Source organism: Artibeus jamaicensis, unplaced genomic scaffold (assembly GCF_021234435.1).
Source record: "Artibeus jamaicensis isolate MK-2021 breed Jamaican fruit bat unplaced genomic scaffold, CSHL_Jam_final contig_755, whole genome shotgun sequence".
NCBI lineage: Eukaryota > Metazoa > Chordata > Mammalia > Chiroptera > Phyllostomidae > Artibeus > Artibeus jamaicensis.
The window spans coordinates 2,431,822-2,458,486 of NW_026521950.1; the positions used below are offsets into that span (position 1 = coordinate 2,431,822).

At 56.9% G+C, this 26,665-nt stretch overlaps 2 protein-coding genes across 2 annotated transcripts in view; one reads left to right on the forward strand and one right to left on the reverse strand.

Annotated features, from left to right (window-relative positions):
- Window positions 1–26,665, reverse strand: part of ABCC11 (ATP binding cassette subfamily C member 11) — a 42,627-nt gene that overhangs the window by 15,165 nt on the left and 797 nt on the right. The window contains exons 2-18 of the mRNA XM_037144806.2: window positions 19,309–19,451; window positions 17,855–17,991; window positions 17,388–17,546; window positions 15,482–15,629; window positions 14,001–14,234; window positions 12,283–12,456; window positions 11,369–11,516; window positions 11,040–11,188; window positions 9,786–9,893; window positions 9,066–9,329; window positions 7,122–7,193; window positions 6,058–6,182; window positions 4,551–4,623; window positions 3,395–3,598; window positions 2,116–2,250; window positions 1,939–2,035; window positions 100–189 (exon numbers count right to left, since the gene is read on the reverse strand). Of these exons, the coding sequence (XP_037000701.2) occupies window positions 100–189; window positions 1,939–2,035; window positions 2,116–2,250; window positions 3,395–3,598; window positions 4,551–4,623; window positions 6,058–6,182; window positions 7,122–7,193; window positions 9,066–9,329; window positions 9,786–9,893; window positions 11,040–11,188; window positions 11,369–11,516; window positions 12,283–12,456; window positions 14,001–14,234; window positions 15,482–15,629; window positions 17,388–17,546; window positions 17,855–17,991; window positions 19,309–19,407 (2,416 nt within the window). The 5' untranslated portion in view covers window positions 19,408–19,451. The remainder of the gene's footprint in view (window positions 1–99; window positions 190–1,938; window positions 2,036–2,115; window positions 2,251–3,394; window positions 3,599–4,550; window positions 4,624–6,057; window positions 6,183–7,121; window positions 7,194–9,065; window positions 9,330–9,785; window positions 9,894–11,039; window positions 11,189–11,368; window positions 11,517–12,282; window positions 12,457–14,000; window positions 14,235–15,481; window positions 15,630–17,387; window positions 17,547–17,854; window positions 17,992–19,308; window positions 19,452–26,665) is intronic.
- The window catches only part of LONP2 (lon peptidase 2, peroxisomal), a 42,182-nt gene continuing 40,376 nt past the window's right edge, over window positions 24,860–26,665 (forward strand). Inside the window, exon 1 of the mRNA XM_037144797.2 lies at window positions 24,860–25,197. Coding sequence (XP_037000692.2) covers window positions 24,965–25,197 — 233 coding nt within the window. The 5' untranslated portion in view covers window positions 24,860–24,964. The remainder of the gene's footprint in view (window positions 25,198–26,665) is intronic.

The window sequence follows — 26,665 nt, forward strand, 5'->3', positions numbered from 1 at the left end:
CCGCGGGTGACCTCACGTCTTCCAACCTGACCCAGCCTTGGGGGCAGGGCTGGTCCCGGAGAGCCCCGGGCTGGGCAGGAGGCAGCTGACAGACCGTACCTCCGGCTGCCTGGATGTAGGCGTGGTAGACACGCCAGGTCATGGGCCCTTCTTCTACCTTCTCCTTCGTGGTGAGCTGATTCTCCAGCCCTGCGGGTGGGGGAGAGAAGAAGGAACCAGTGTGCTCATGGGATCCATCCCACTGCATGAGGGGCCCTGCAAAGCCTCCTGCTCCTGGCCCCCCCTTTCCCAGCCCCCCTTTCCCAGCCCCTCGCCTCCCAGCTGCTGTGCGCCACTCCGCCCGACCCAAACTGGCCGACTCTCCACGGAAGACTCTAGACTCCAGAGTCTGGGAAATCGGGGTCCACCCCCGACTCTGCAGTAAACCCTAGCGGGCCTGGGGCTCCCGACGGCCAGACGGACTGAGAGAGACAGGTGGGGAGAGTGGAGGAAGCAGTGACCTCGGACCAGAAAACTGGGTTCCATCATTGTCACCACAAGACTGGGCAACCTCAGGCAGACCACCGAACCTCTCTGCGTCCTCATCTGAAAACCGGGGGGGGGAAGGTGCCCTGCAGCCAGATGCTTCTTGGACAGCCCCCCAAAACCTCTGCAACAACAGCCTGGGCGGGTTCTTGGTCCAGAGCAGGGCCCGGAGGCCGGGGCCCGGGGATGCCAGCAGGGGCTGCTGACGACAACCACGCAGGAGGCAGCATGTGGAGGACGTCCCTTATCTCTAGGTGCCCTGACGTCTCTCTAGATGCCCCTTCTCGTCCTACAGCAATGCCCCGATATTTCCTGGGGGAGGAGGGGCTCTTCCTGGAATTTGAATCTTGAGGGAAATTATACCAGGGAGGGAAATATTCAGGGTAGGTATCTTGTCTTTTCTTTCTTTTAAAGGTTTTATTTATTTATGTTTACAGAAAAGGGAAGTGAGGGAGAAAGAGAGGGAAACATCAATGTATGGTTGCCTCTCACGCGCCCCCTACTGGGGACCCAGCCCATAACCCAGGCATGTGCCCTGACTGGGAATTGAACCGGTGACCCTTTGGTTAGCAGGTCAGCATTCAGTCCGCTGAGCCACACCAGCCAGGGCCAGGGTAGGTTTTTTCAGATGGGCCCTGCACCTGCACCGGCTCCTGAGCGCCCCCAGCGCTGCGGAGGCCTGGCGCTCCAACTTTACTTTCCACTCTGTGGTCTCTGCCCTCGCCTTCCAGTTACTTTTCTGCCCACATCCGTGTCTGTCCTCCACAGGTGGGGACTCGAGGAGTGACAGGGGCCTGCGAGGTGCCGGGCAGGCGCTGGGCTTCTCTACACCGGACTCTGTCCAACCCCCACGCTGCAGAGTCCACCCTGTGACTCCCCCGTTTGCCGAGGAGAGGTCAGAGGGGTGAGGCCGCACAGCCTTGTGGCGGCAGGTCTGCGACAGCACCCAGAACTTGTGTCACTTCAGATTCAAGGTCTGCCTGTCCCTGCTGCCCGGATGAAGAAAAGGACGAGGCCTTGAGTGGCCGGACGGCCGGGCCCGGGCCCGGGGCCTTTCTGATTTCAGTCCCTTCGTTTTCAACGTTTGCTCTCCACAGAGGTGGAACGAGTGGAAGCCCAGATGTGACATTTTCCACGCAGGCCACTTCAAGCCACAGCGCCCCCCATCCTGCCTCAGCCTCTGCACACCCTCCGCCGCACCCCCATGGCACTCACTTCCTGGACACTCTGGCCTCCTGACTGGCACCCCCACGGCTCTGGGCCCGTAGGGCCCTGTAGCCTGCGGTGTGCGTGGTGTCTGGGGCCCCCCACCACGAGGGACCTGGCCCGGCCTAGGACTGGGAGGAAGTGCCAGGGCCTCTGGGGGACCCCGGCAGACACAGGGATGTTTTGGCCTGTCCCCAGCCTCCTTACCAGCATTGTCACTCTGAGGCTCTTGCTGGCAGGTGGCCTGGGCTTGACCTTGCACCTGATGCTCTTGGGCCGCCTTTTCTGTGTCCTGAAACACATCCTGGGAGAAGGCGGGGCCGTGAGTGCAGGGGTGCTCCTGCCCCTGGGGACTTCGGGGGTGGGACGGGGGGTGCACGTCACCTGCTTGCCTTCCCTGTGCGTCCTCCAGATGAGGTGGGCGTATTGCCCCTGCTTCTGGATTAACTCCCTGTGAGTCCCTCTTTCAGAGATTTCACCATCTTCCAGCAAAATGATCTGGTCACAGAACTGTAAAAACTGAAGAGTCGGAAGGAATAAGTTTCCCGGGGAATGTACAGGGATGTTCAACTTCGCTATTCAGAAGGAAAACGCAGATTCACCTCATGACAAAATATCATGATGTCACGCTGGACAACCCCGGGCAGCAGTGGTGACTGGAGGTTGGGGGGGCAACTCCTAGAGGGGCGTGGGGGTGGGTCGTAGACCGGTACGATGCCTTTGGAAAACAATGTGACCGCATCTCGTCAAGCGAAAGGTTTCTGAAGAATTACGAACCGCAGTCAAACCGTTAAAACTCTGTCCTCAAAACAAAAAAACCTCTCAAGAGCGCACTGAAGCTTTCTTTTTTTTTTTTTTTTTGTAAAAGTGAAAAATGAAGGGCGAACCCGAAATGTCCACCTTAGAGAAATACATTCCGGTGGCACGTTCGGGTACTGGAACGCTCACCGGGGAGAATTCAGGTCCCCGTGTCAACAGGGAAGACCCAGGAAATGTGGGGTTGAGTGAAAAGGCAAGTTAACCCAGGACGCAGAGAGGAAAATAGCAACTGGATGAAGATTTAAAAATGTGGGAAAGGAGACAAGACTTTACGGGGCTCGAAGGTCCACACGTGTGTGGTGAAGGGGACGAAAACACACCCGGGAGCTGCGACCACGCAACCGCAGCCGGCAAAGGTGGGAGGGGACAGGCGCCACCCGGGAGGGCCGGTGTCTGTTGAGGTCCCCCAGGAGCCAGATGGGTGCGTTTTTGTTAAATCGCTTTGTAAAGCCTTTTTATGCATCTTAAATCTTCTAACCCGGAAAAAAAACCTCAAGGCCAAAATGCAAGATGAGGAGGGAGAAATAACAAGAATGCATCAAGGCCAAAACCAAGTATGAAAATACCCAGTAGAAAAGACCTGTGGGCGGCAGCCCGGGGCTCAGTGGCAGCCTGGGGCTCAGCGTCGCCCTTGACCCTCCCCTCCAGGGCGTGTTCTCCTCACCAGCGCTGGCCCGCTCAGACACTGGGTTTCAGTTTTTACCAGCCTATCTCCTTCCCACGGAATGCAAAGGAAATCCAAGTTCTTTACAGCAACCTCTGAACTTTGGGGTCCAGTCTGAACCGAAGGGGTAGCTGCTCTGAGGTGGTTATTAAATCACAACAGGGAAGAGGGAGCGGTCACCTGCAGCTGGTGGGTGACCAGGACGACCGTCTTCCCCCGGAGCATCTTCTTAATGCACTGCTCAAAGATGTGCTGTCCCACGTGGGTGTCCACGGCCGACAGGGGGTCGTCCAGCAGGTAGATGTCATGGTTGGAGTAGACGGCGCGGGCCAAGCTGACCCTCTGCCTCTGCCCCCCGGAGAGGTTGAGGCCCCGCTCCCCGATCTGCGGACAGGGGCCAAGGCACCGTGTCTAGTGCAGGGGGCACAGCCAGGCATGCTCACACCGGCCCAGTGGGCAGACAGAGCAGGCTAAACCCCCACTGCACACACTCCTAGCCACCTCATGATTTGGCATCCCTGGCATTTAAAAAATAGTTTCAAAGTTGGCGTAGTGGCCAGTGTCCTCCCATGGACGACCATGCCAAGAGGGTGTGGCCGGTGTGTACAACAAAACACCACTCAGCCACAGGAAAGGGTGAAGTCCCACCACTCGCAACAACACGGGTGGACCTGGAGAGTGTCGGGCTGGGTGAGGAAAGTCAGGCAGAAAAGGACAGAGACACGCGGTTCCACTCGCAAGTGGGAAATGGAACAGAAGGCAAAAGATCCATGAACGCGACTAACAACTTCATCGAGAACACGACTAACAACTTCATCGGCAACACAACAGGATGGCAGCCCTCAGAGGGAGAAGGGGCGGGGCGTCTGAGCCCCCCACCCGGAAGCAATGCCTGCCCTCAAGGTGCCAGAACAGCACTCTGCACAGGGCCAGGGGGCCACAGGCTGCGCCGTGGCCAGGTACTAAAACCGAGACGACCACGCTGCTTCTGTCTCACCAAGGGTGATCTGTGGAGCGAAGGCGGCTGCAGGTGGAAGAGGTGGTGAATTATCCAAAAAATGCAAGTCAGAACCCAAACCGCCCCTCTGGGACGCCGCGGCTGATGTCCCCCCAGGGAGGGGAGTGGTGGCCAGTGAGGGGCAGGTGGGTGGGGGCCAAGGAGGCAGGTGGAGGTTTCTTATCTCCTCACTTTTTTCTCCTTGATGGGGAGGCTCTGCAGTAGCAGCTTGGGCAGCTCTGGGAAGAAGCCGGGGTCCCGGTCTCCTTCACCCGGCGAGGCAGCTGGGGGACCCCGGAGCAGCACCGCAGACCTGGGGGGTGCTCACCTCCCACTCACCTCCGTCATGTCTCCGAAGGGCAGGATGTCCAGGTCGCGGTTCAGGGAGCAGGCGTGGATTACTTCCAGGTACCTGCCAGGTCAGGGAGCGGAGGGGACAGGGAGAGGGACCGTCGTTACCCTGCGCTAGGAGGGTCGGGTTGGCCGTGCGCGCACTGGCTAACCACGGGGGCTCTTTTCCTTTCCTCTACCTTCCTTCGCTTTGAATCTAATATGGATACTTCATGAATATTTGAACGGAACAAAAAGAAGAGGCAGAGGGAATGCGTCTCTCTCGTGTCTTTGACCTTCAGGGGCTTCTCTTAGAAGCCGCCGCCCTTGCGCTTTCTCGGGTATTTATTGAGAAACGGACTCTCCCTTTCTTTGTGCGCAGGGTACACAGGCTCGTATCACCCTAACGCCGCCACATGGCTGCGCCGTGAAGGTTTCAACCAGTGCCCCGGCGGGGACGCTTGGGCCCTTTCTGGTCTTTACTGTGGTCAGTGTGCAGTGTGAACACTCTTGCACACGGGTCTTGGTGTGCGTGGGCGAAACCATCTGCCCATTAAACACCCAGCGTTGCCGAGCCTGCTGTAATTTTGTGGAGATGTTTCCAAACGGGCCCGCGTCATGTCCATCTGTGGGCAGAGCGACGGTCAGAGGAGATCGGGCACTGGGGGCCGGGGCAGGAGGACAGTCCCGGCCGGAGACCGCAGCCCCCGCCTGGCTGCAGAGAGAGACAGAGGCGCGGGCAGAGAGAAACGGGAGGGACTGGGCCGGGGCTGGTGGACAATGGGAAGCGGGGGAGCTGAGCAGGGGGCGGCCGGCCGGCTGGGGGACGCAGTTCTGTGATGTCGTGACACCGCACTGGGCAGTTGGGGGTCGGGCCTGGTGTCGAGGAGGCGGCCGGACATTCGGCCGCAGCTGGCCAGTACAAACACCCACAAGTCTAGGCCCTCAGGGCTGTTCCCGCGGGGGGCAGGGGCAGATTGCAAAATGGAGCCAAGAATCCGCAGAGGCCTGTGCCCCACAGCCAGAGGCCAGAGGTAACAATGGTGGGACCCTCCTCTGAAGAGACTTCACTGCGATTTCCACGTGACTGGACCCCGCGGGTCCACCCAGCACCCAGGGAGGGGAGGCCCCCCCCCAGGCCGTGGATCCAAAAGCTGTCCCTCCACACTCATGAGCTCATCCCCCGAGGGACTAACCTTGAGACCTAGAGGTCAGGAACGAATCGGTACAAAGCTTTAAATGAGCCCTTTGGATGGTGAGGATTATTTCAGTCCCGATAATAATGTAGTTAAACATGAAATGTCTGAGAGCGACCGGGTTCAATGCCGGTCATTCCAAACCCCACCGGCTGCCTGCCTTCGTGCCAGCTGGTTAACCTCTTGGGGTCTCAGTGGCTCCCCTAGAAAATGGGCGTGATGAGAACCTGTCTTTCTGGGTCGGGAGGAGCGGGCCGGGCCTGCCAGTGGTGCCTGTCTTGGCCCCAGCGGACCCCCCGGGTCCCTCCCCAGAGGCTCACCAGGCTTCCTCGAACTTCTTCCCCATGAGGATGTTGTCCCTGACGTTGCCGGAGAAGATCCAGGCCTGCTGTGGCACGTAGGCCAGGCTCCCGCACACCCCCACCTCACCCTCCAGCAGGTGCATCTGTGAGAGACGGAGCCCAGCCTGAGCACCGGCAGGCCCTGCGGACCCTGGGCCCCGCCTGCGTGGAGGGGGCCCGGCCCTGAGGACACGAGCCGAGCCAGGCCAGACCCCGCAGCGGCTGAACACCCCGGGCTTTCTCCCTCCTACGTCCCAGCCCCTCTGGGGCCTGGCCCTGGACACGCCAAAGCTGTTGCTAGTGTCACGGTGTCACAGAGGTGAGATGGGCAACGGCCTCCTGGTTTGGACTTCACCAGGAAGTGGCTAGTGGGACAGCGCCATCACCTCTGTCCTCAAAAATAGTTCCACAAAATATATTTCTGCACAGATGGGGCGAGCGCCACTGACTGTCCGGTCTGGGCACCGGGCGTGGGGCTCCTTCCCTCGGGGGCTCCGCCTGCTTTTCTGGGCGCTCCACTTAAAGACACGTGTTAATGAGGTAGAGACCACAGCCCTCGCCTCGTCACCGCAGCCAAGGGGCCCGCGCCCCGTGTTGCTTTCTCTCTCTTATCCTGGGCTCCCTGCTCCCGATCTGGAAGAACAAGTCTTTAAAGTGACATCTTTCTGTTTACTTTTTTTGGCCTGAAAGCAGCTGGTTCCTTGGAAGAGGAAACAAACCACTGGCTACGTAGGAGGGTGGCCTTGAACAGAAGCCACCAGGGAATGCGGCTGCGAGGAGAAGCAAAGCTCCGACCACCTCCGGGCGGGGGCCTGGCCCTCAGCCCCGGCCCCGTGCCTTCCCTGCTCTGACCTTGGGCAGGGCACCGCTCTGCCTCCCCTGCCCCTCGGGGCCCACACCACTGTTTGCAATTTATCGAGACGTGTTTGGTTGGCTCAGACCCCTCTGAGGAAGGAAGTGATGGCGTTGCTCACTGGGGGAACTTGAACTTGGGTGGCCCTGGTCTGGCTGACAGTGGACACGCACGGTCAGGGGTCACTCACCTCCCCCAGGATGGCCGAGAACAGGCTGCTCTTGCCGCTCCCCGTGTTGCCGCAGACCCCTACCATGGTCCCCTGCAAAGCCAAGGAGGACGGACAGGCGTTGGGACAGCACGGCCCTCCCACTCACCCAGGGTGGGGCTGCTGTTTGAATACAGGTACAAACAGAAAACAAAATAAGCGCACCCCTCCAAAGCCCCTCAGACAAGCAAACCTCCGGAGGAGGTGTGCGGCCAGTCTGCCGAGGCAGGGCTGGGCCACCGCAAGGCAAGGTGGTCTGGGGCGAGCGGCACAGAGAAACTGATAGATAGGTGGTCCGGTCTCGGGGAACCCACAGTCCAGTCCTGCCTGCATTCTACTCTACGACTCTGGGCAAGCCACGGTGCCCCTCTGCTCTCAGTTTCTGCATCTGTAAAATGGGGCAGCAAAGCCAGCTTTGCCGAATTCATGCCTTCATCCACGCACTTATTCATTCACTCCATCAAACAGTCATTTGAGTGTCTTCTAGGTACCAAGTAAGGAAGAAGAAGCTCTCATTGAGCTTACGTGCTAGTGGGGAGAGGAAAACCAGGACATAAGCCAACAAACAAGCCACAGCGGGTGGTGACAAGTGGCAGAAGCCAGATGAGAGTGGCGACCGTTTCAGACAGTTGGGGGTTAAGGTGACTGTAGGGCCAAGGAGGGGGCTTCTCACAGCAGGTGCCGTGGCTGCTGAGACCCACTGACAAAAAGGAGCCAGACACAGGAAGACCTGGAGGTGCTATGGGAACGGCAGGTGCAAAGGTCCTGAGACAGGAATGAGGCTGGCTGCCAGAGAGCAGGGCCGGTGTGGGTGGCATGCAGACAGTCAGTGGGAGAAGGAGGCAGCAGGACGTGGGCAGAGTGCTCAGCAACCCGGGATCCCTCCCCTGTGTCTTGTCACTGAGGCGTTGAAGCGGGAGAGAGAACCAGACTGGTGTACGCCTTAACGAGATCCCTCTGGGTGACGTGAATTGGAAAAGGGCAAAGCGGGAGCAGAGAGGCTGGCTGGAGGCTCCAGGAGGAGCCGGGAGCCGTCGCCTAGGCTGGGGTGATGGAGGGGGCTGAGTGGGAAGTGGCGGCCCTGAGATGTGGAAGGGGAGCCGACCGTTCTCACAGATGAGTCAGGTTGGTGGGAGCGAACGGAAGGACTCGACTTTGACTTCCAGGTCCTCTGCACCCGCTCCGGAGAGGGGAAGACGGGGTGAGGGGGTCTTGTTGGGTTGGAAATGCGCGGTAATTGTCGCAGAGGAAATAGTCCATAAATTGCCAGTCAAGTCTGCAGCTCAGAGGAGACTTCCCAGCTGCAGAGAGCGGCTCAGAGAGGGAGTTTAAAGCGGTGCCCTGCAGAGGGCTATTAGAGGGTAACCTTGACTCCTACTAAAGACAACTATGTATTTGACGTACCTCTACCCTGAGATGTAGATCAGTGTCTACAAGCTCCACCTGTATTATTATTATATATCTGTATTACCCATCACAAGACATGAAGAGATCACAGAGAAGGATGGCACAGAAGCAAGCGAGGACAGAGCAGGGAAGCCAGCTCTTGCCAGTACTACTCAGAGAGGAAGCCAGAGAAGGTGCGTTCAGGGGTAGGGCAGCGCTTGGCACATACTAGGAACTTATTGTTGGTGTGATCTCCTTCCCCATCCCCTCCTCGTGTCCTCAGTCCCTCCAAAGACCAGCATGCATGCAGCCTACTCTTCTGGGGTTTTCCATTGCATAACAATTTCAGATGATCAGCTGGTTCACACTAAAGTGTGAAAGACTGCCAGTATGTGCCTTCCATGAAAACTTTGTATTTTAAAGGAAGATTTGGAGAAAGCAGTTTTTAGCCTAGGAAATGGTGGTGTGCGAGGCCAGGTTCCTAGCCTCAGGCCTTGAAAGCCTGGCACCCAGCCTGCCCACATGGCCGGGGGAGGTTACCTTTGACACCACCAGGTTTATCTTGCGAAGCTCTGGGGCCGGGTTTTCCCCTTTGTCCTCTGGCCCAAGGGCACCCAGAGGTGGCTGGGTCCTGGCTGTCCCCTTGGGGGAAGCATGTCTGTTCCTCTCCAGCTCAAAGGCTTTGTTAACGACCTCAGGGCAGGTCTTTCTCCAGGACAAGGTGGCCTCCTCCAAAACCAGTGCTTTGCTGGGGTCTTCCAGGGCCTGGACGTACAAACTGGGGCTCTGCTGCAGGAAAAACCTCTGTGCAGACAGAAGAAAGGCAGAGAGGATGCACTGTGGTCCCCACTCCAGCAGGAATGAGGACCCCTTTGGCTGGATGGGCCCTGGGACTGGTTTCTGAACTCATAATCAGGATAAGTTCGAAAAACTACCATCGACGGAGAGCAGGCTCGTTTCGGCTGGGGAGGCTTCGAGGGTTCCCAGTTTTCAGACGGCAGGGTCCCTCTTTCATAACCGAGCACGTCCCTCTTCATTCACTCTTTCCCAGAAGCCGCACGGAGCCCGAGAGCCAAGACCCATCCCCATCCCCGGGGTCCCGCCCGAGCCGCTCAGCCCCCCGCAGGGACACCCCAGGTGCTCCACGCCCTCCAAGCACCACCCGTAACCACTGACCCCACATCCGGGGGAGAGCGGGTTGAAGCTGCAGGCGAGCCCCACCCGGTGCTGAGGGCCGCGCCACTGGTCCCAAGCCCTCACCTGGAACCTCTCCACTGCAGACATGGAATTGCTGAAGCCCTTCACGGAGAAGGGCACGAAGAACATGGATACCCGCATGATGTTCCAGATGGCCATCACGTTGAAGGCCTGGATGGGGGTGGGGCGGGGGGTGGCGCTGAGGGTCTTGGCCCTGCCCTGCCCCCTCCACCCCGCAGATCCCCATTCCGACCCGCAGTTTCCCACAAGCAGGTCCTTCACTCGGCAGGGGCTGGACTGCCGTCTTGGGGAGACAAACAGCTGGTGAAAAAGAGCAGCTGTCTAAAGCCTCCCCATCCGAAGGCCGGGTCCGTCTAGTCACTCAGCCAGTGGGGAGCCCCAGTGGACATATTGCCCAGAACCATAAACCTGGGACCAGAAGGGAGTCTGGGCAACACAAAGGAAATACGGGCCAGGCAGCTTTCTCCGCTGTCTGCACGGCGTGGCACTATTATTGCTGTTAAGAGCCAATTTCTTCTTCTTCGCCTTCAACGTTCCGTTATTCTCTGTCATTCGAAATGCCCCTACTCGTCAGGCCTGATCCACGGCTCCCTCTTCCGCAGGGGAGCCTACCTGACTATTGGAAACCACCCCGGCTTTCAGGATCCCAGAGCTGGAGGTGCCTGCTTCTACCCTCCGACTCCAGCACTTCCCTGGGGCAAGCCTGCGCCCAGCAGAGGGGACTGCTGTCCCAGGGCAGTGCGCCCTTGGCCTTGGGCTCCCAAGGGACACCCCTTTTCCTTTGGGTGCAGGCCCCTGGCTGTCCGAGCTGATTCCAACCTCTCACACCCTGTCCTGTTCTCCTCAAAGACCTGGGATCCCTAACCCAAAAGGGCAGTGGATCTGTCCCCAGGCCAGGGTCAGGCCACAAAGAGAAATGCAGAAGAAACTAGATCTTTTCATTTAAAGGGTATTTTCAGGGATCTCTGTGGGCATCAGAGAAACTCATTGATTTTGGGTTCCCGAACTCAAGACGTGTGTCGGAGTCATTGGGGTTACAACTATACATTCTGCCTCCCCCGCACCCAGAGACGCCTCGTCCCTCCCTCCCTGCCTCCCTTCCTCCCAGGGCTGCTCTCCAAGGGCTGCCAGTTTCTCCCTCAGGTTGGGATGGAAGAAAGCCTGGAAACTTTAAATGGATTCTTAGTCTCCATTGGCAGTGCCTCTGGATCTTTGAGGGGCATGAGCTGGGAAAAGGCACACGAGAAAAACCCTGTCGACCACAAGAGGAAAAACGAGACAGCGCCACACACTTACCACCAAGGGCGTGAGTTTCAGCTGCAAGCCTGTGTGGCTAAGAAACGTCACCACCATGGCCAGGGAGGGGGCCACAAACAGGATGGTGGTGTTCAGGCTCTGGATGAGCCCGTTTTTCTCCAGCAACTTCCTCTCTTTCCTCCTGAGATCTGGGGGGGAACGAGGAGACGCCCTGAGGGAAGGCACTCTAGCCTTCTGCAAAGACGCGGAACCACCCGCAGAACACGGAGGAAATCCCCGCGGTGGGGGAGGCTCAGCACCCCACCCCCACCCCCACCCCACCCCCGTTTGGTCCGCAGGCTCTGAGGGGAAAGCCCGATTTTCTGTACCTTTAATGATTTTTTCAAATGCTTTCTCCCATGTGTACATTTTAATCAGCTTGATGCTGGTGAGAACTTCGCTGGTCACACGGATGCGCTGGTCGCTGACCTTGGAGACCTGCCTGTGAGTCTTCACCAACCTGAGGGTTAGGAGCCCCTGTGGCCGGGATGCAGCAGGAATGTCCATTGGGAAGGGCAGGGCTCCCCAAGGGAAACCGCAGCTGCCCTGGACCCCCGGGTGTCCCCCCGCACTGTTCAAATCCAGGCAGGCCGAGTCCAGGTCCCCACTGGAGGCTGTTCTGGAGCCCCCCACGCCCCAGTCCACCCCGGGGCCCTCATGCCCTGGGGCATCCACCTCCCACACCCCGTGGGGGTGGGCGTCTTGCTCTCCTAGCTGCTGAACCAGGATGTGGCTAACCAACTGAAGTCGGACACCTCTGCTGTGGGGAATCCTAACCCTGGACCGGTCATGGCCACCTTCCCCGCAGCCCTGTGCCGAGGGAGGAAGACCTCGGTCTCAGGGAGTCAGAGCACTGGGAATCCAGGCATCGGCCCCTCGATTTCCCCTGAAATTTAGGCAGCATGTGAGTCCCACTCCCTGCACCCTGCGTCCCCATAATCTGGTGCTCAGCCAGCTGTCAAAAGCTGTCTGTGTTCTTACATCAGCAAGCTCTGGGTGGAAGAGAAGGGGCAAAAGTGTGGGAGGCTGCCCACGCTTTCGTGCTATGAGGACAGCACGAAACGGACACCCCTCCGGGGAAAGCTACGCGGCGGCCACGGACGCCAGCGGCACCTCCAGGTCCCTGGGCTGACCGCTGGGGCCAGAGAACCGTCTGAGGTGGGAGTGGAAGGCGAAGGGCCAACGTTCCCACTCAGAAGCGCCCCCGGGAGCGCAGGGGGTTCTGGGGCGCGTCCGACCTTACCAACAGCAGCAGAACCAGCAGGTAGAAAACGGTGGTGATGAGCCCCGTGGGGCCGAGCAGGAGGCAGGAGCTGATGGTGCAGGTGACCGCTGCCGCGAAGGAGATGAAGATCATGGGGCCGTAGTACATGCCTTCAAACAGGTAGTTGACGTCGGTGGTGAAGAAACTGATGGCCTGGAAGACATGGAGCCCAAGCGCACAGGCGTCACCTCTCCCGTCACCCAGATGGGGCTCCGTGCACCCCCGGCAGGCGGCTTCACCGGGCCTCCTCCTGGCAGGATGGCCCCAGAGGCGGGTCCCCAGCTGCGGGGGTGACCCCAGACGGGCTATGCGACCGCACTGAGCCTCAGCCTCGCTCCCTGGAAACCTAGAATGACCACGCCTGCTTGGCGCTGAGACTCGCCACGAGATACAGTGTCCGTGCTCAGGGACTGTGCCCCAGGAGAGTTCCGTTGGGCGATACTGTTGCTGCTAATGCTCACACCCAGACTCCAGAGAGCAGTGTCTGGTCTTCTCCGCCACCCTGTTCCATTCTACTCCTGCCATGACGGATAGTAATAATAACTGAGTTTTTTTAGGTAGGACCTGAGGGGTTTTTTTCTCCTCTGCGTTTTCTTTTTTTGGCTTAACTCTTCTTCCCTCTTGTCGATTCCCCGACATGTACCACTGAGCCCGGTGTTATACAAAAGCCAACAGTCCAACTCAGGACGTATTTAAGGAACCCACTCATTAATGTCTTTCAGACTGGCCCATTTGAATCCCTTCAGAAATGATTTCATTGGAACTTGAACCTGGCCTCCTTCCAGCCACCTGTACGTGCCCAGGCTGAGCCTTTATAAAAATGCTCAGTGTATGAGGGAGTGTAACTCGGACGGCCCCTTCCGAGGGCAGCTTCGCCGTATCTTTCACAATGAGATATTTCCACGGGCCGGGGAAGCCCTTATAAGACGTTCCCTGCCGCACCGCCTACGGCAGCCAGACCGTGGAAACATCCCAGACCCTCGTCAGTGGGAAAGGCCGATGGGCCCGCCCAGGATGGACCGGGTACCACGAGGTCCCAGACCTGCTGTCGACTAAGCTGTGCAGCCACAGCCACACTACTCAGTCTCTCTGGGCCTCGCTCAGCTCCCCAGGAACACGGGGACGGTGACGCAGCCCGCTTCGTGGTGCTGATTGGACAGCGGGAGGGGACGACGCCCACTGAGCGATCCGGGCACGTGGAACGTGCTCTGGGGGTGGGAGGAGGGGGTCAAAGGTACCAGCTTCCGGTGATGGGATAGGTCGCCCGGGCATGCGGCTCACAGCGTGGAGTCGGAGGCCACAGCAGCGCTGTGTACACCTGATGGCTGCCGTGAGAGTGGGTCTTCAAAGTTCTCATCAGGCAAAAGAAGAAACGTGTAACTGCGTGGCGAAGGGCGTTAACTAGACCTGCTGTGGTCGCCGTTTTGCCACGTGGAGGCCCCATCGTTCCGTCCTGTGCCTCGGACTAACGCAAGGTCGCCGCGTGCGGATTAGGTCCCGACAGAAACCGGGAGGGAGGGCAGGGCCGGGGCTCGGAGGAAACCTCGGTGTGCGAACACGGAAGCTCGGACACAAAGGGGGGGGGGCAAGCTACAAACCGACGTAAGTCACATAGTCCCTTTCATGTAAAAGTGGACCCCAAAGATGATCCCGTGCGTCTCCCTTGGGTGCAACCAGGGTGCAGCCCGGGCACTGACCTCGCCGGTGCTGATGTGCGTCAGGGACTTGAACTGCATCAGCTTCTCAAAGCCGACGGCCAGGGCGGCCGTGCGGAACCTGACGCCCGTGCGCTGCTGGATGACCCAGCCGCTGCACATGCACATCATTTTCATACACTCGGTGAAGAGCAGGATGAGGCAGAGACCCACGCCGTAGACGGGGTCCTTGGACGGCTCTTGGGAATAATCCAGGATCTTTGGGATGAGCAGCGTCTGAAATGAGAGCCGGGAGTTCGGGCCGTGCAGACCTTCCAATTCTTCTTTCAGGGGAGGAGTCAAACACCGGCTGGGCGCCAGGGTCTCGGGGTCCTGCCTCGGGGTCATATAGTCAAGAGGGGGAAGCTTAGTTCAGCTGACCCAGATCTGAACCCCAGTTCTGCCACCTCCTCACTGGCCCTGGCAGACACACACACACACAGAGTAACCGGGAGTTATCGGGCCATTTCTGAATGTGTGTGCAGAATTGAGGCAACCCACCAGGGCTGATGGAGCACCATGGGCCTGGGGACCGCGAGGGTCACTCATGACCCCAGGCCTGAAGACAGAGAGGGGTGGGGTTCCTGGAGCCCAGGGGAAGAGCCCCTCAGAAAAGGCCCCTCACAAGACTCTAGTGGCCTCCAGCGAAGGACAGGGAGGCGGTCAGAGGAACGTACCTTCTACCCTGACTTTCTTCTCCCCGAGAGTCTCCTGTTGGCACCTCCCACTGGTCACGCCCCACCAGAAGGCAGGAGGCAAGGGGCCCCAACTCTTGTGCTCTGTGATCTCCGGGGTGACTTCCACTGTTGTCTCATCCTGTGTCCATTTTCCCCTTAGCTGGTCACAGCACTTCTCTGTTCTTGGGGAGCACCGTCACCTGCCCCATTGCCTGTGGTTTAGACCACGCTGCCCTCCCCTCTGGTGGCCCACAGCGACCCCGGCTGGGACAACCCACTCTCTCTTTGTGATTGGATCTTGAACTGAGGAACCCGAGGACCTAGAACAGCTGGTTCCACCCAAGCAGGGCGCACAGAAGAGACCACCAGGTCCCTCCACCTGCATCCCCTGGGGCTGCTTGGCCATTTCTCAGAGCGGCTAGCATGGAATGAACCAGGTCACGCTCTGTGTACTTATAGACTTAACCCATTTAACGTCACCCTCTGAGGCAGGTGACGCCTGAGCATCTCCAGGACGTCTATCTCTGACAGTGTCATGGGGCTCCGTGATGAATGAAGGCCCAGAGAAGGTAAACAAATTGCCCAAGGTCACCCAGCCTCTGAGCAGAAGGGCCAAGGTTTGAACCCAAGCAAGGGCTGCAGAATTCACACTCTTCTCATTTGCTCCACTCCACCCCCACCCACCTGAGAGCCTCACGTTCGGAGCAGCGTCTGGGGGACAAACACATCCCCGACTCCCGGTGCAGACTGGCACGTGCTGACCTCCCCAGCCCGGGGCCCCCAGATGTCACCAAGCCCGCCACTCACCGGCCCCAGCACACTTGAGACCGACAGGCACATGGCCAGAATCATGTAGATCATAACCCGTGTGCTTTGGAATCTCAGCAACACAGGAAACAGGGAAGCTTTTCTGATCCCGCTCCTAGAGACTTCCTCTTCCCAGAGGCGATGGAGCCTTGAAAAGAGGAACGTTGAGCCACGTGAAGTCTCTCTGCCAGTGTCCCCCGAATGTCCCAGGTCTGGCTAGCACAGGCTCCGTTAAAGAAATTCCCAAACGTAGCCGAAGGCGGCCAGAAGAGAGGGCCTCCCGCAAACACCCATTCGAGCATCATCGACAGCGGCCAGGTCTGTCTCCCCTGCACTTTTCTTTTTCTCGTTACATGCCAAGCAAATCCCAGACATATCTCAGGGACTCAGGGTGGATCTCTGCCAGGTAAGCCTTTTACACTCCCCCCACAGCAGCCATAATAACAATACTTCTTCCTCACAATCAGTAGTTACACATTAATAACATAGTAACGATTTCTTTGTGGTGTTGAACACCCAGTCTGTTTTCAAATGTATCTCATTTTGAAAGTATCTTCTTGCAGGTAGCTTGCCTACCGCAAGATACAAACGGGGCGCATAGGATCTTTTTCAAAAAACACATCTGAGAGGCCTCTCACATCTCATTTTAACCTGTAGCGGTTCTCTTTCTGTGCACTTTCTGCCGTTCTTCAGTGACAGAAACCGCGTTTTTATGCTGCAGAGCGGGGGTGTTGAACTCATTCATGTTCACTGGGGGCCAGATCAGCCTCGTGGTGGCCTTCGAAGGGCCAAATGTCATTTTAGGACTGTGTACGTGTAACTACTGCTTAACTAGGGGCAAGAGCTCGGCACTGCTACCCGGTAGAAATGGGGTGCCGGGCCGGATGAAACCGGTGGAGGGCCGGGTTCAGTACGCGGGCCTCGTGTTTGCAGCCTGTGGTATGTGTAGAGTGTCCCGTGTTCTGGATTTGATGAGTGCCTCCCTGCGAGGTGGTGGCCATTTAACCAGACTCTGATTTGCTTTGCCAACCCCTGAGGCCTGGCTCCAGGACGGGACACTGCCTGGCCCCTGAAGGCTCTCCTCAGGGCCCCCCGGGGCCGCCAGGTCCCAGAACGAGTCTGGAATGGACACTCCACACCCGCTGACTCTCAGGAGGTACCTGGAGGTGGGAAGAGTGTGCAGGGAATTTCCGGTCAGTTCATTTCCCCCCGTGTTACCTCGTAGGGTGAGTAAGTCAGGAAAGTTAATCCCACAACCAGTTCACAGTGACTCAGGGACTGAGAGACAAAGCCACCAACCCCAAAGAGAAGGGCCCACGACACTGATAAACACCTGATCCAGGAGGAAAAGCAAAAGGGACTAGAAGTGTCATGTTTACCTTTCTTGGGGTCCTGGGCCCTAGGGAAAATCTGATAAAAGATGTGAATTCTTTTTAAAAAAATTTTACCCTCACTCGAGAACATTGTGTCATTGCTTTTAGAGAGAGCGGAAGGGATTCAGAGAGACCTCCATGGGAGGGAGAAACATCGACTGGCTGCCTCCTGCGCACGCCCGGACCGGGGGTCCTCCGTGCCGGGCCCAGGATCCGACGGGGTCTCAAACCCGCAACCTTTTGGTTATGAGACAACCCTCCAACCAACTGAGCCACACCGGCCAGGGCAGAAGATGTGAATTCTTGGTCCAGAAAAAAAATCTCTAGCCATATGCCTCAAGAATGTATGCTCTTTCTGGAGATTCCTGAGCCCCAGGTAAGGGAACTCCAGATGAGAGGGAGGCCCTTGGTATAGAGGTAGATCCGACCCGGCTGCCTGACCGTGGGCCCTACCTACTCTCAACATCTCCGGTCTCCTTCCCCCTAAGACACGGTCTCTCACCAACCCGGCGGCTCGCCCGGCAAGGCCGCACCTTCTGGAGTTCCGAGCTGAGGCATCGCGCCGCGACAGAGGAGGCACGGAGTTCTCGTCCAGGCGTCTCTGCAGGCCTCGGACCATGAGCCCGGTGATCCAGGACACCGTGAGGTAGGAGAACAGGCCAGCGTTGTCAATAGGGTTAGGGGAAGGAGACCTAGGGGTCGCAGATAACACGGTCACCACGAGGGTGCCGGCTCTCGAGAGGGAAAGTGAGGTCAAGGGCAAGGCTCTGAGCTGATGAACAGTGTGACTCTGTAACAGTCGCCACATGGCCATCCAGACGTACAAACACAGGTGTGTTCTAATGACTCAGTTACGTGTGGTAGTGGGACAATGCCCGTGGTCAGGGGACTGAGTTTCAAAGAAAGGAGAGTGCGGCATGTCCATCCCATAGGAGACAGAGGGGAAGCATCGGGAGGGGCCGGTTCCTGCTGCCTGCCCCTCGCCCTGCCCAGGACTCACTTTGACTTGAGCTGGAAGGGGATCATCACTTTCCAGTCCCTGTCCTTCCCTGCAGGGGGGGCCCCTGCACTCCCCGCTGCCTCCTCCGGCTTCCTTGCCTGCTGGCTCCGGGGCGTGTCCTCCAGAGTACACGTTTTCTTGGGAAAGAAAACCAAAGAGCGTTAGTTTCATAACTACTGTCCCGAGGGAGCAGGAGAGCAGCCACCCACAGAAGATGGGTCCTTCCACATCCAGCTCCAGAGTCAGACGGACAGACTACTGGATGCTCTCACTTACACGTCGCATCTTTAAAAAAAACAATAAGGTAGCTCATGGATGCAGAAGACAGATGGTGGTCACCAGACACGGTGGGTAAGTGGGTGAAGGTCAAAAGGTGCAAACTTCCAGCTACAGAATAAAAAAGTGCAGGGGATGGAACTCACGGCGCGGCCACTATAGGTAGCAATAGCACATTGTGTCCGAGGAGTTACCGAGAGAGGAGATCTTAAAGGTTCTCATCATGAGAAAACAATGTGTCCCTCTGTGCGGTGATGGGTGTTAACTAGACTGATGGCGGCGACCATCTCACAACATACGGAAATACTGAGTACTAGGTTGTACGCCAGAAAGCAACACTGTTGCATGTCAGTTCTATCTCAATAAGAATGAATGAATGAATGAATGAATGAATGAATGAAATGCTGGCAGGCAGGGAGTGAGCACTGAGCCAAGAGTCAGGAAAACCAGGTGCCAACCCTGGCTCCGCCCCAAAGTCTCTTGGTGACTCTGGGCAGGTCACTCCACCTCCCCGGATTGTCATCTGTCGCCAGACACCCCACGTAGACAAGAAGAGGGGGCGACGGCTAGTCGCCCACAGAATGTGAGGCTGAGTCACCCTCCGAGGGCCAACCTCCTGAAAAGAAATCAGTACGTAAAAAAATCAAATCCCAAAACATGATGTTACCCTTCTGAGAAAGTGGGAAGTGACTAAAATAAAAAAGAGATATATCATCTCTGGGATTTTGTATGGAGTAAGTGATATGACCTTAAAAGCCCAGCAATGGGTCGCTGGGGAAGGGTTCAGGTGGTTCCTTTAGGGCAGGGGTGAGGGGTTGGGGGAGAAGGAGGAGGCCGACAGCTGGATGTGGTGGTCAAGGTCCAATCTGGCACATCACTGGTGGGCTCGTGGGCGCTCGTATATTATGATGTGTAGGTAATAGGTAATAGATACATATGTATGCAATAAATGCATAGATACATAGATAATAGTTAATACATACATACACATGCATGAGCCGTGAAGGTTGGGTCATGACCAAGGGTTATGGTTTATCTAATTATAGAAGCCTGGGGGCCATTAAAAAAATCAAGGTTGAATACGTACGGGACATCGTGCCTTGACCTAAGTTCTGAGCATTGGGATCACCCTGCCAACTCCGTTTCTGGGGGCTCTGATGCAAAGGAGACCAACTTACGTAGCTAAGTCCCAAGACCATGTCGTCACCCATGTCCAGGCCAAGATTCACGAGGCCATTTGAAGACCTGGTGACCTGGTGTTCCTTCTTCCTGGTCATTTTCAGTTGTCCTGCCAATTCCTCGTTGTCCAAAATCAGAGAATCTGCAAACACAACAGGCCGAAGCAGCTCAGGTCCAGACCTGCACAGGCAGGAGGGAGGACGGCACCCGGCAGGGAGCGCGCAGCAGCCGTGGCCAGGGTAGGCCACCATCCTGGCCCCTGCCCTGCCCTCTGCCTGGGACGGACTCAGCTCCCTCTTCTCAAACATCTACTCTGGCCTCAGCCCAATGTCACCGAGGGAAACTGTCTCTGAAACAACTACCCCAGACCCCACACCCTGGTGCCACGTCCGTCTGCTCCGATCGACCAGTCTGCTCACAAAACGATGCTTCTTCCCCTCTCCCAGTCTGTAACTGTGCACTCAGGCCCATCGCTATTTGTCCCGGGTCATTTCCTGCACTACACGGGGAGGCAGGCACCTGTCCGCTTTGCTCACTGGGGAACCCCAGGGACGGCACGAGGTATATAGGCCAGGTGCTCAGTGACCAAATGACAAAAAAGGGAAAGGCGTGTGATTTTGCCATTTCCTGACTCTTGGTTTTCAGAACCCAGGGCAGGGGGTTCGGGCACGACTGGGGAGCCTTGAATAACCAGGCGTTTTTACAATGTACTGACATGCTTTTCGTTTCCGCCTTTCAGAGTCATGTCGTGACTCTGTCCCAACATGGCTGCTGCCTGAGGGAGAAGGACCGCGATGAGGGGGCGAAAAGAGAACGTGGACACCCCAGCAGCATCTGGGGCATGACTGGTGCCTCACTAGGGCCCCTGGAACTTGAAATTCTTTTCTTTTAAAGATTTATTTTATTTTATTTTTAGACAGAGGGGAAGGGAGGGAGAAAGAGGAAGAGAAACATCAATGTGTGGTTGCCTCTCGAGCGCCCCCCAACTGGGGACCTGGCCCGCAACCCAGGCACATGCCCTGACTGGGAATCGAACCTGTGATCCTTTGGTTCGCGGGCTGACACTCAACCCACTGAGCCCACACCTGCCAGGGCCCAACTTGAAGCTCTTAATAATTTCCAACACGGAGCCCCACATGTTCACACTGCCCTGGCGTTGCGATACAGAGTTTGACGTTCACATCTTGGATTGTGCTTCACGTAAACAGCCTTGCAGGCTAGCCTATGGTCCTGGGACAAGATTTGCTCAATTCTTGTATCCCTCCTCCCCCTGACCTTATTTTTTTGCAAATCAGAGCCCAATTTGGTGGCCTCCGTTTCTGGAATTTTCCTATAGAGTATACAGGTAGACTGACTCCCCGGGAAGGCGCCAGGCACAAGCTAGAGCCAGGGTCGAAGTGGGCCTCCCAGGGCTGATGCAAAAGGAAAAAGAGAGAAGAAGTGTTAGGTAAGAGGGTGTCGCAAGCTCCTCGTCGAAGACTCTGCAAAGAGGCCAGGTTTCTGGCTGCCTTGAACCAGCTGGGCTCATAGACACATTCAAGTAAAGTTGGCCCGATTCCACGGAGAGAGGCCTGGGGCAGAGGACCGTGTTTGCTGCTGTCCGCTTGGTTCACTGTGCAAAGGTCCCCAGGGGAGGGAGCTGGGGGGCAGGGGGAGCGGTCAGCAAATTCTAGACTGCAAGTCATGCGCCCTGGCACTGGGTTGTGCCCACAGGTGTCTGCACGTCACCAGCCTCTTGTTGCAGCTTGTGAGTCAGCATGGTTACACATGAAGACCGCTTGGCGTTTTGCTTTGTGCTAAGGAGCAAGAGGAGAACGAAACGTCCAAGACGGTGCTCGTTGGATCTGCACTCGTGTGCCCACGGCCGGACCAGCTGTGCCGGACGGTTTTCAAACAGGGAAAGAACGGCTCCCCGGTCGTTCGGTGCTCTTCACAAAGTCTCGGCAGACACCACCCGCTTGTCAATTCTGTCTGTGTGATTGATGCTGCCCACATTTCTTAAGCCTAGATACTCAATGAAATAGCAATAAAACAAACCCTGATCTGGAGTTTTTGTTGATTATGGCAGTGAAAATACTCCCACCATGACTGACTTCCAGCCACCGGCAGGACAGTGGAGTGTGGAATTTGGAAGAGAGGGGTGGTCAGACTTCAGGCAGCCTGTCCACTGTGCAGACCCAAGGTGCATGAATTGCCTCAAGAATGCCAAATGAAGTAAAATAACGGGGGAGAGATGAACCTGGAGTCCTCCCTTTGTCTTTGACAGAGTATATTCAGGAAGCGTGTCTGTCATTTCTCCGGATGCTTGCATTTAACAATGGGGCCCTCAAAGTCCCTGAGAATTTGACAGTCGGTCCCACGGACCTGAATGACCAGACCACCATCACATCTATCCAGAAAAAGTGGCACTTTTAAAATAAATCTTCTCATCAGGAACATCTTTGTCCAATTCACTCCCGTGTGCTCCACGGGCTCCTTTTGGCTGTGCCTGGGAGTCGCTTTCCTGGCTCCCCCGAGACGCGGGTGGGAGCAAGAAGTAGCTGGAAGTCGGGGTGAAGGCCTTGCCCGTGGGGCCTAATGGCCCACCCAGACTGCAAATAAATGAGAACCATGGGAGGGGAGTCTGGTGCCAAGAGAGGCCTAGCCACCCTGGGGACAGCACCAGGCCATGAGCAAGCCAAAAGCTGCTTGAAGCCTCCAGCAGATCCTCCAGTGACAGCAGGTCACTCGGTGACCAGGTGGACAAAAGACGTTCTTTGGGAAAGCTGAGGAGCCAAGGACAGTGTGCCCAGGACCCCGCATCTGAGACCGAGCCTTCACAGGGCACTGCTCACGGAGCTGTTTCAGTGACTGGATTGGAACCAGATCTTACAATGGGGAGGGAGCATCAGTATCTGCTTTTTCCTCACTAAACAGCAGGGAGGTTTTCAGGAGGAAGGCCAGGTTCTTAGGGAGCAGCTCAAGAAATTCCCCTTTCTTCCTCCTTTCAGCTGCAGTGTGGTTTCTTCACCTGGTCTCTTTAGAGTCACATGTCCAGAGAGGCAATGAGGCTGTCCAAGGTGGGGCTGTGAGGGGCGGGTCCGGGAAAGAAACTCCAGGGAAAAGTAAACCAAGGGACAGGGAAGGCGATGCGAACTTGCGAAATCGCTATGTTTGCAGAACACCAGCCACTCGCTCCAGCGTACCTGGGGCTTAGCTCCGTGTTAGTTCGGCCGCCTTCCAACCCGAAGGGGCCCAGCTCTGGTTCCTGGACTGGCCAGGAGAATTCCCTCCAGAGCCAGAGCTTCCTTCAGCAGCTCTTGAGAAATTCCCTGGCCTCCCGACTTCCTCTCGGGAGAAAGTCAGAGCTGAAGGTCATTCACTCTACTTAGTGGCAAGGCAGTCGTTGCAGGCAGGGTGGGAACCAGGACATGGCTGGGAATAAAACAGAGAGGGACCATGCTTCCAGCCTGTGTCCTCCCCAACCCCCGGGGACCAAAGTCATGGCTGTGAACTTGGTTTGGATGTGGGCTATTTGCCTATGTTGAAATGGCCTGTGAACAGGAAGGGGGCACCGGAGCAAGGTAAACTGTGGCCCAGGTCCAAGGCCAGAAGGTGCCCAGAGCCACAGGGCAGAGCCACCTGCCAGCTAGGCCTGGTAGGAGGTGGAGGTCAGACCTTCCTCCTCCTATACGTCTCTCACCCAGGCAGGTCGTGCCGGTTACCCTCCTGGCTCTTAGCTTTACTCCCTCTGCCAGTTCCAATGGCTTCTGGAGGCCATCGCTGGCCATTTCGGGGTCGACTGCTGAGCCCCCACATGCCACTGCCTGCACCTTTCCTCTGTCCCAGACACTGGGAGGCTCCTTCCCTCCTTCATCTTTGCTCTGATCCTGATCTCTGCCGAGAGCATCCTCCCGCCAGCTCCTTGCAGCGCTGGTTGACGCTGGAATCTGGAACTGCGCCAGCACGTAGCAGAAGCTCAGTACGCATGCCTGCTGGCCGCAAGCAAGAAGCAGTCGCAGAGCCCGTTGAAGCAGGAGAGCTGCACATGCGCTCTGCAGGCCTCGCGTCTGTATTTTGACCTTGGCCTCAGTGGACTGACCTATCCCAGCGCAGAGATGCACCAAAAGGGTGAAAGGGAAGTGTTCGCCGAGCAAGTGATTTAAACACGGGCCCATTCTCACTGTACACCTCCTATGGTGGGTCTGAAACTGTATTTCAGAAAGTAATTGATCCAGCCATCGTTATGGGAATAAAACACTGGGAAGGTTTGTTGATGGTGGTGGCGGGGGCGTGTGCATTAAAAGCGTTAAACACGTGTTTAAAAAAAATACACTGCGAAGTTTGTAAGATGCACTGGTGTTTGAAGTTCTTTGTTAAAACACCGGGAGCCTCAAAAATGCCGTCCCCCACCCCGTGCCCTGGGAGAGACCTCGATGAAGAGGTAAGCCCCTGTGGTCCTGGGCCACCCCCAGCGTCGATCAGAGGACGCACGGTGCACATCCAGGGACACCATTCAGCATCTTCAGTCGCCCCTGAACTTCCCTCTAAGCCCTAGAGGCTCCGTCCCCGTCTAGGAGACACCCTTGACAGTGGCTGTCCTTCCCTCGCCATGTCCAATCCACCAGCGTGCTCTGCTGCAGCTACATTGGAACATGGCGTGACCCCTGATCACTCTCACCTATTGCCTCAACAGGCGCAACCCCCTCCTCACTGGCGTCCCTGTTTTTTACCTTAAACCCTTACACTCCATTCTTCACACTGCAGCAAAAACGCTCTTTTGAGAACATAAGCCTGGCAATGTTTTCATGCAAGTTGAAACCTGCAGTCGCTTGCATCAGGCCTGGAGTAAGAAGAGCGAGGCTCCCCGCCAGGGCCTCCTCCTCGTCTGTAGTCCCCACACCACTTTCGTGGTCTTTCTCCCCAAAATGCGTATGTTTTCTCTTGACCCCACCAAGAGAAAACAGCCGATAATCCCAAATAGAAGAACATTCTACAAAACAATGGACCAAAAACATTTAAAAACTACCAAGGTTTTAAAAGGAAAACCAAACTGATTGAGCAAGCGTCACAGCTAAATGAAATGTGGGTTCCTCAGCCAGAAAAAAAGGGCAGTAGCCAGAAAACGGGCAACATTTAAGTAATGTCTTAGCTCAGAGCACAATGACTCAGCGCCTGGTTGCTCTCATTAAACTGTGACATTGTAAGATAATTGCAGAGGAAGTTGAACAGAAGATGCACGCACGGGACCTTGTCATTAGATTTCTGCAACGCTTTTGTACAGCTTAACTCAACTTGAATCAAAGGTTTAAAACACTTCCTCTTTAAAAATTTTTATTGTATGTTTTCCCATTATCATTTAAAAACATCTCGAGTAGCTAGAATTTACACTCGATCGTCCCAGTCCCACGAGAAAGCAGGCGCGGGTGGGCAGGCGAGGAGAGGTGTATCGCACGGGGTGAGACGCATTTGCGCCTCTTTTCGCGTAATTACGACGCGCGTTCGGCCGCGCGGCCCCGCGAGTGGCGAGCGCGCCGCCGCTGCGTCTGAGCCTCGGGGCGGGCCGTAGCCCGGGGCCGGAAGTGCGTGCGCGCCCGTGGCCGGCAGCTCCGGAGTCGGACGCGTAGAGCTCTCTGTACTCCGTGGTGCGAGGTGCCCGGGCCCACGGCCGGCGCCATGTCGTCGGTGAGCCCCATCCAGATTCCTAGCCGCCTGCCGCTGCTGCTCACCCACGAGGGCGTGCTGCTGCCGGGTTCCACCATGCGTATCAGTGTGGACTCGGCCCGCAACCTGCAGCTGGTGCGCAGCCGCCTGCTCAAGGGCACGTCGCTGCAGAGCACCATCCTGGGCGTCATCCCCAACACGCCCGACCCGGCTAGCGACGCTCAGGACCTGCCGCCGCTGCACAGGTGGGCGCGCGGCCCCGCGGTGGCACATTGACCCCGGCCCGGCCGGCGCGGCTCCTGAGGGGGGAGGGGCGGCCTTCGCGGCTGGGTGCTGCCCCCTAACAGGTGAAGTAGAGGCGACTGGTGTCCGCTCGCGACCGCTCAGTGAGAGAGCTCAGGAGGCAGTGCGACGCTACAGTGAGCTGTCACTGCGAACAATTTGATCGGAATCCCCCTTCACGAACCGCCACCTCCCACCCCCAGGTCTTAACTTTCCAGGCCGCTCCGTTCTCTACCTTCCTTCCCTTCCTGCCTGTCACTTCAGACTTTGGACTGTGACACTCGCTACTCCGCAGGTTTTCCTTTTTTTCTATCCCATCCTGAACCGCATCACCCCTGCCATTAACTGGCGGCCGCCTGTCTTCCACACTCCCGTGCCTGCCCCATCTCTTCCCCTCCCTGTTTTCCTTCTGAACAGGCCTTTCCTGCTCACAGGTGCCCTTGACTCCTCCCCTGGCGCTCGCTCCTCATCTCTGCACCTTGTCTCTGAGCATTTCTCAGGCCCCTGTTTTCCAAAAGAGCGCCCTGCGCCCTGGCTGTGGTTGTGTGACTTTGGTTGGGAGACTCGACCTGTGTCTGTGTCTGTGTCTTTCTTCCTCTCGCACGTGGACTCAAATGGTCCATCTCTTGGGTGTGTGGGGGAAGATCAAGTGAAATAATGTGTCGTCTGCTTTGCACTGCCTGGCAGGGAGTTAGTTGCCTGTCCAGATGGTGGGCACTAGCCACTGGTGCAGACTGGGACGCTGGAATGGCCCATCGTCCCCATTTGCTGAGGACTCTCCTGGTTTTCTCACTGAAAGAGTCCTTGGTCCCAGACAAACCCCTCACCCTAAACGTGCACCGTAAATGTACCACACACACTAGATTTGGAAAACTTGATCTGAAGACTTGATGTCCTTTAGTAATCCACTGAAGGACTACATTTTCTGTAGACTAGGCCCTGGAATGGTAAGATTTTGGCTCTTCGCACTTAAACAAAACATTAGCATTTTTGCCTGTATCTGATTATCTTATCATGCGAGCACTAAAACTGTGTGTGTGACTTGCATTGCATTTGCTGGCCCCTCAGACCCACCTCCCAGGCCCCCGCCTCCCATCCCTAGCTCGCCTTGAGGGGTCTCCACCTTAGAGCCCCTTGTTTGCCTGCAGGTACCCTCACATAAGTTTCAGGCCTCCAGGCTCAGGCTCCGTGGGTTTCCGTGGGAGCCTTAAGACAGCCTCGTTTTTACCCAAAACCTTGTGACTGGATACATTTTTTTAAAAAGCAAATCAGTAGCTTTCTTCAAATTCCCAAAGGAGACTAGAGCCTCTTCCCCCATCCCCCAAAACAAAGCTGAACAAAACAAACCCCAAGAGAGCGAACAGCCCATTATCAGCCTGTGTTGGGAAAACTTTGCTTTTCCCAACATTTTGGCTTCGGTCCGTCGGGGAT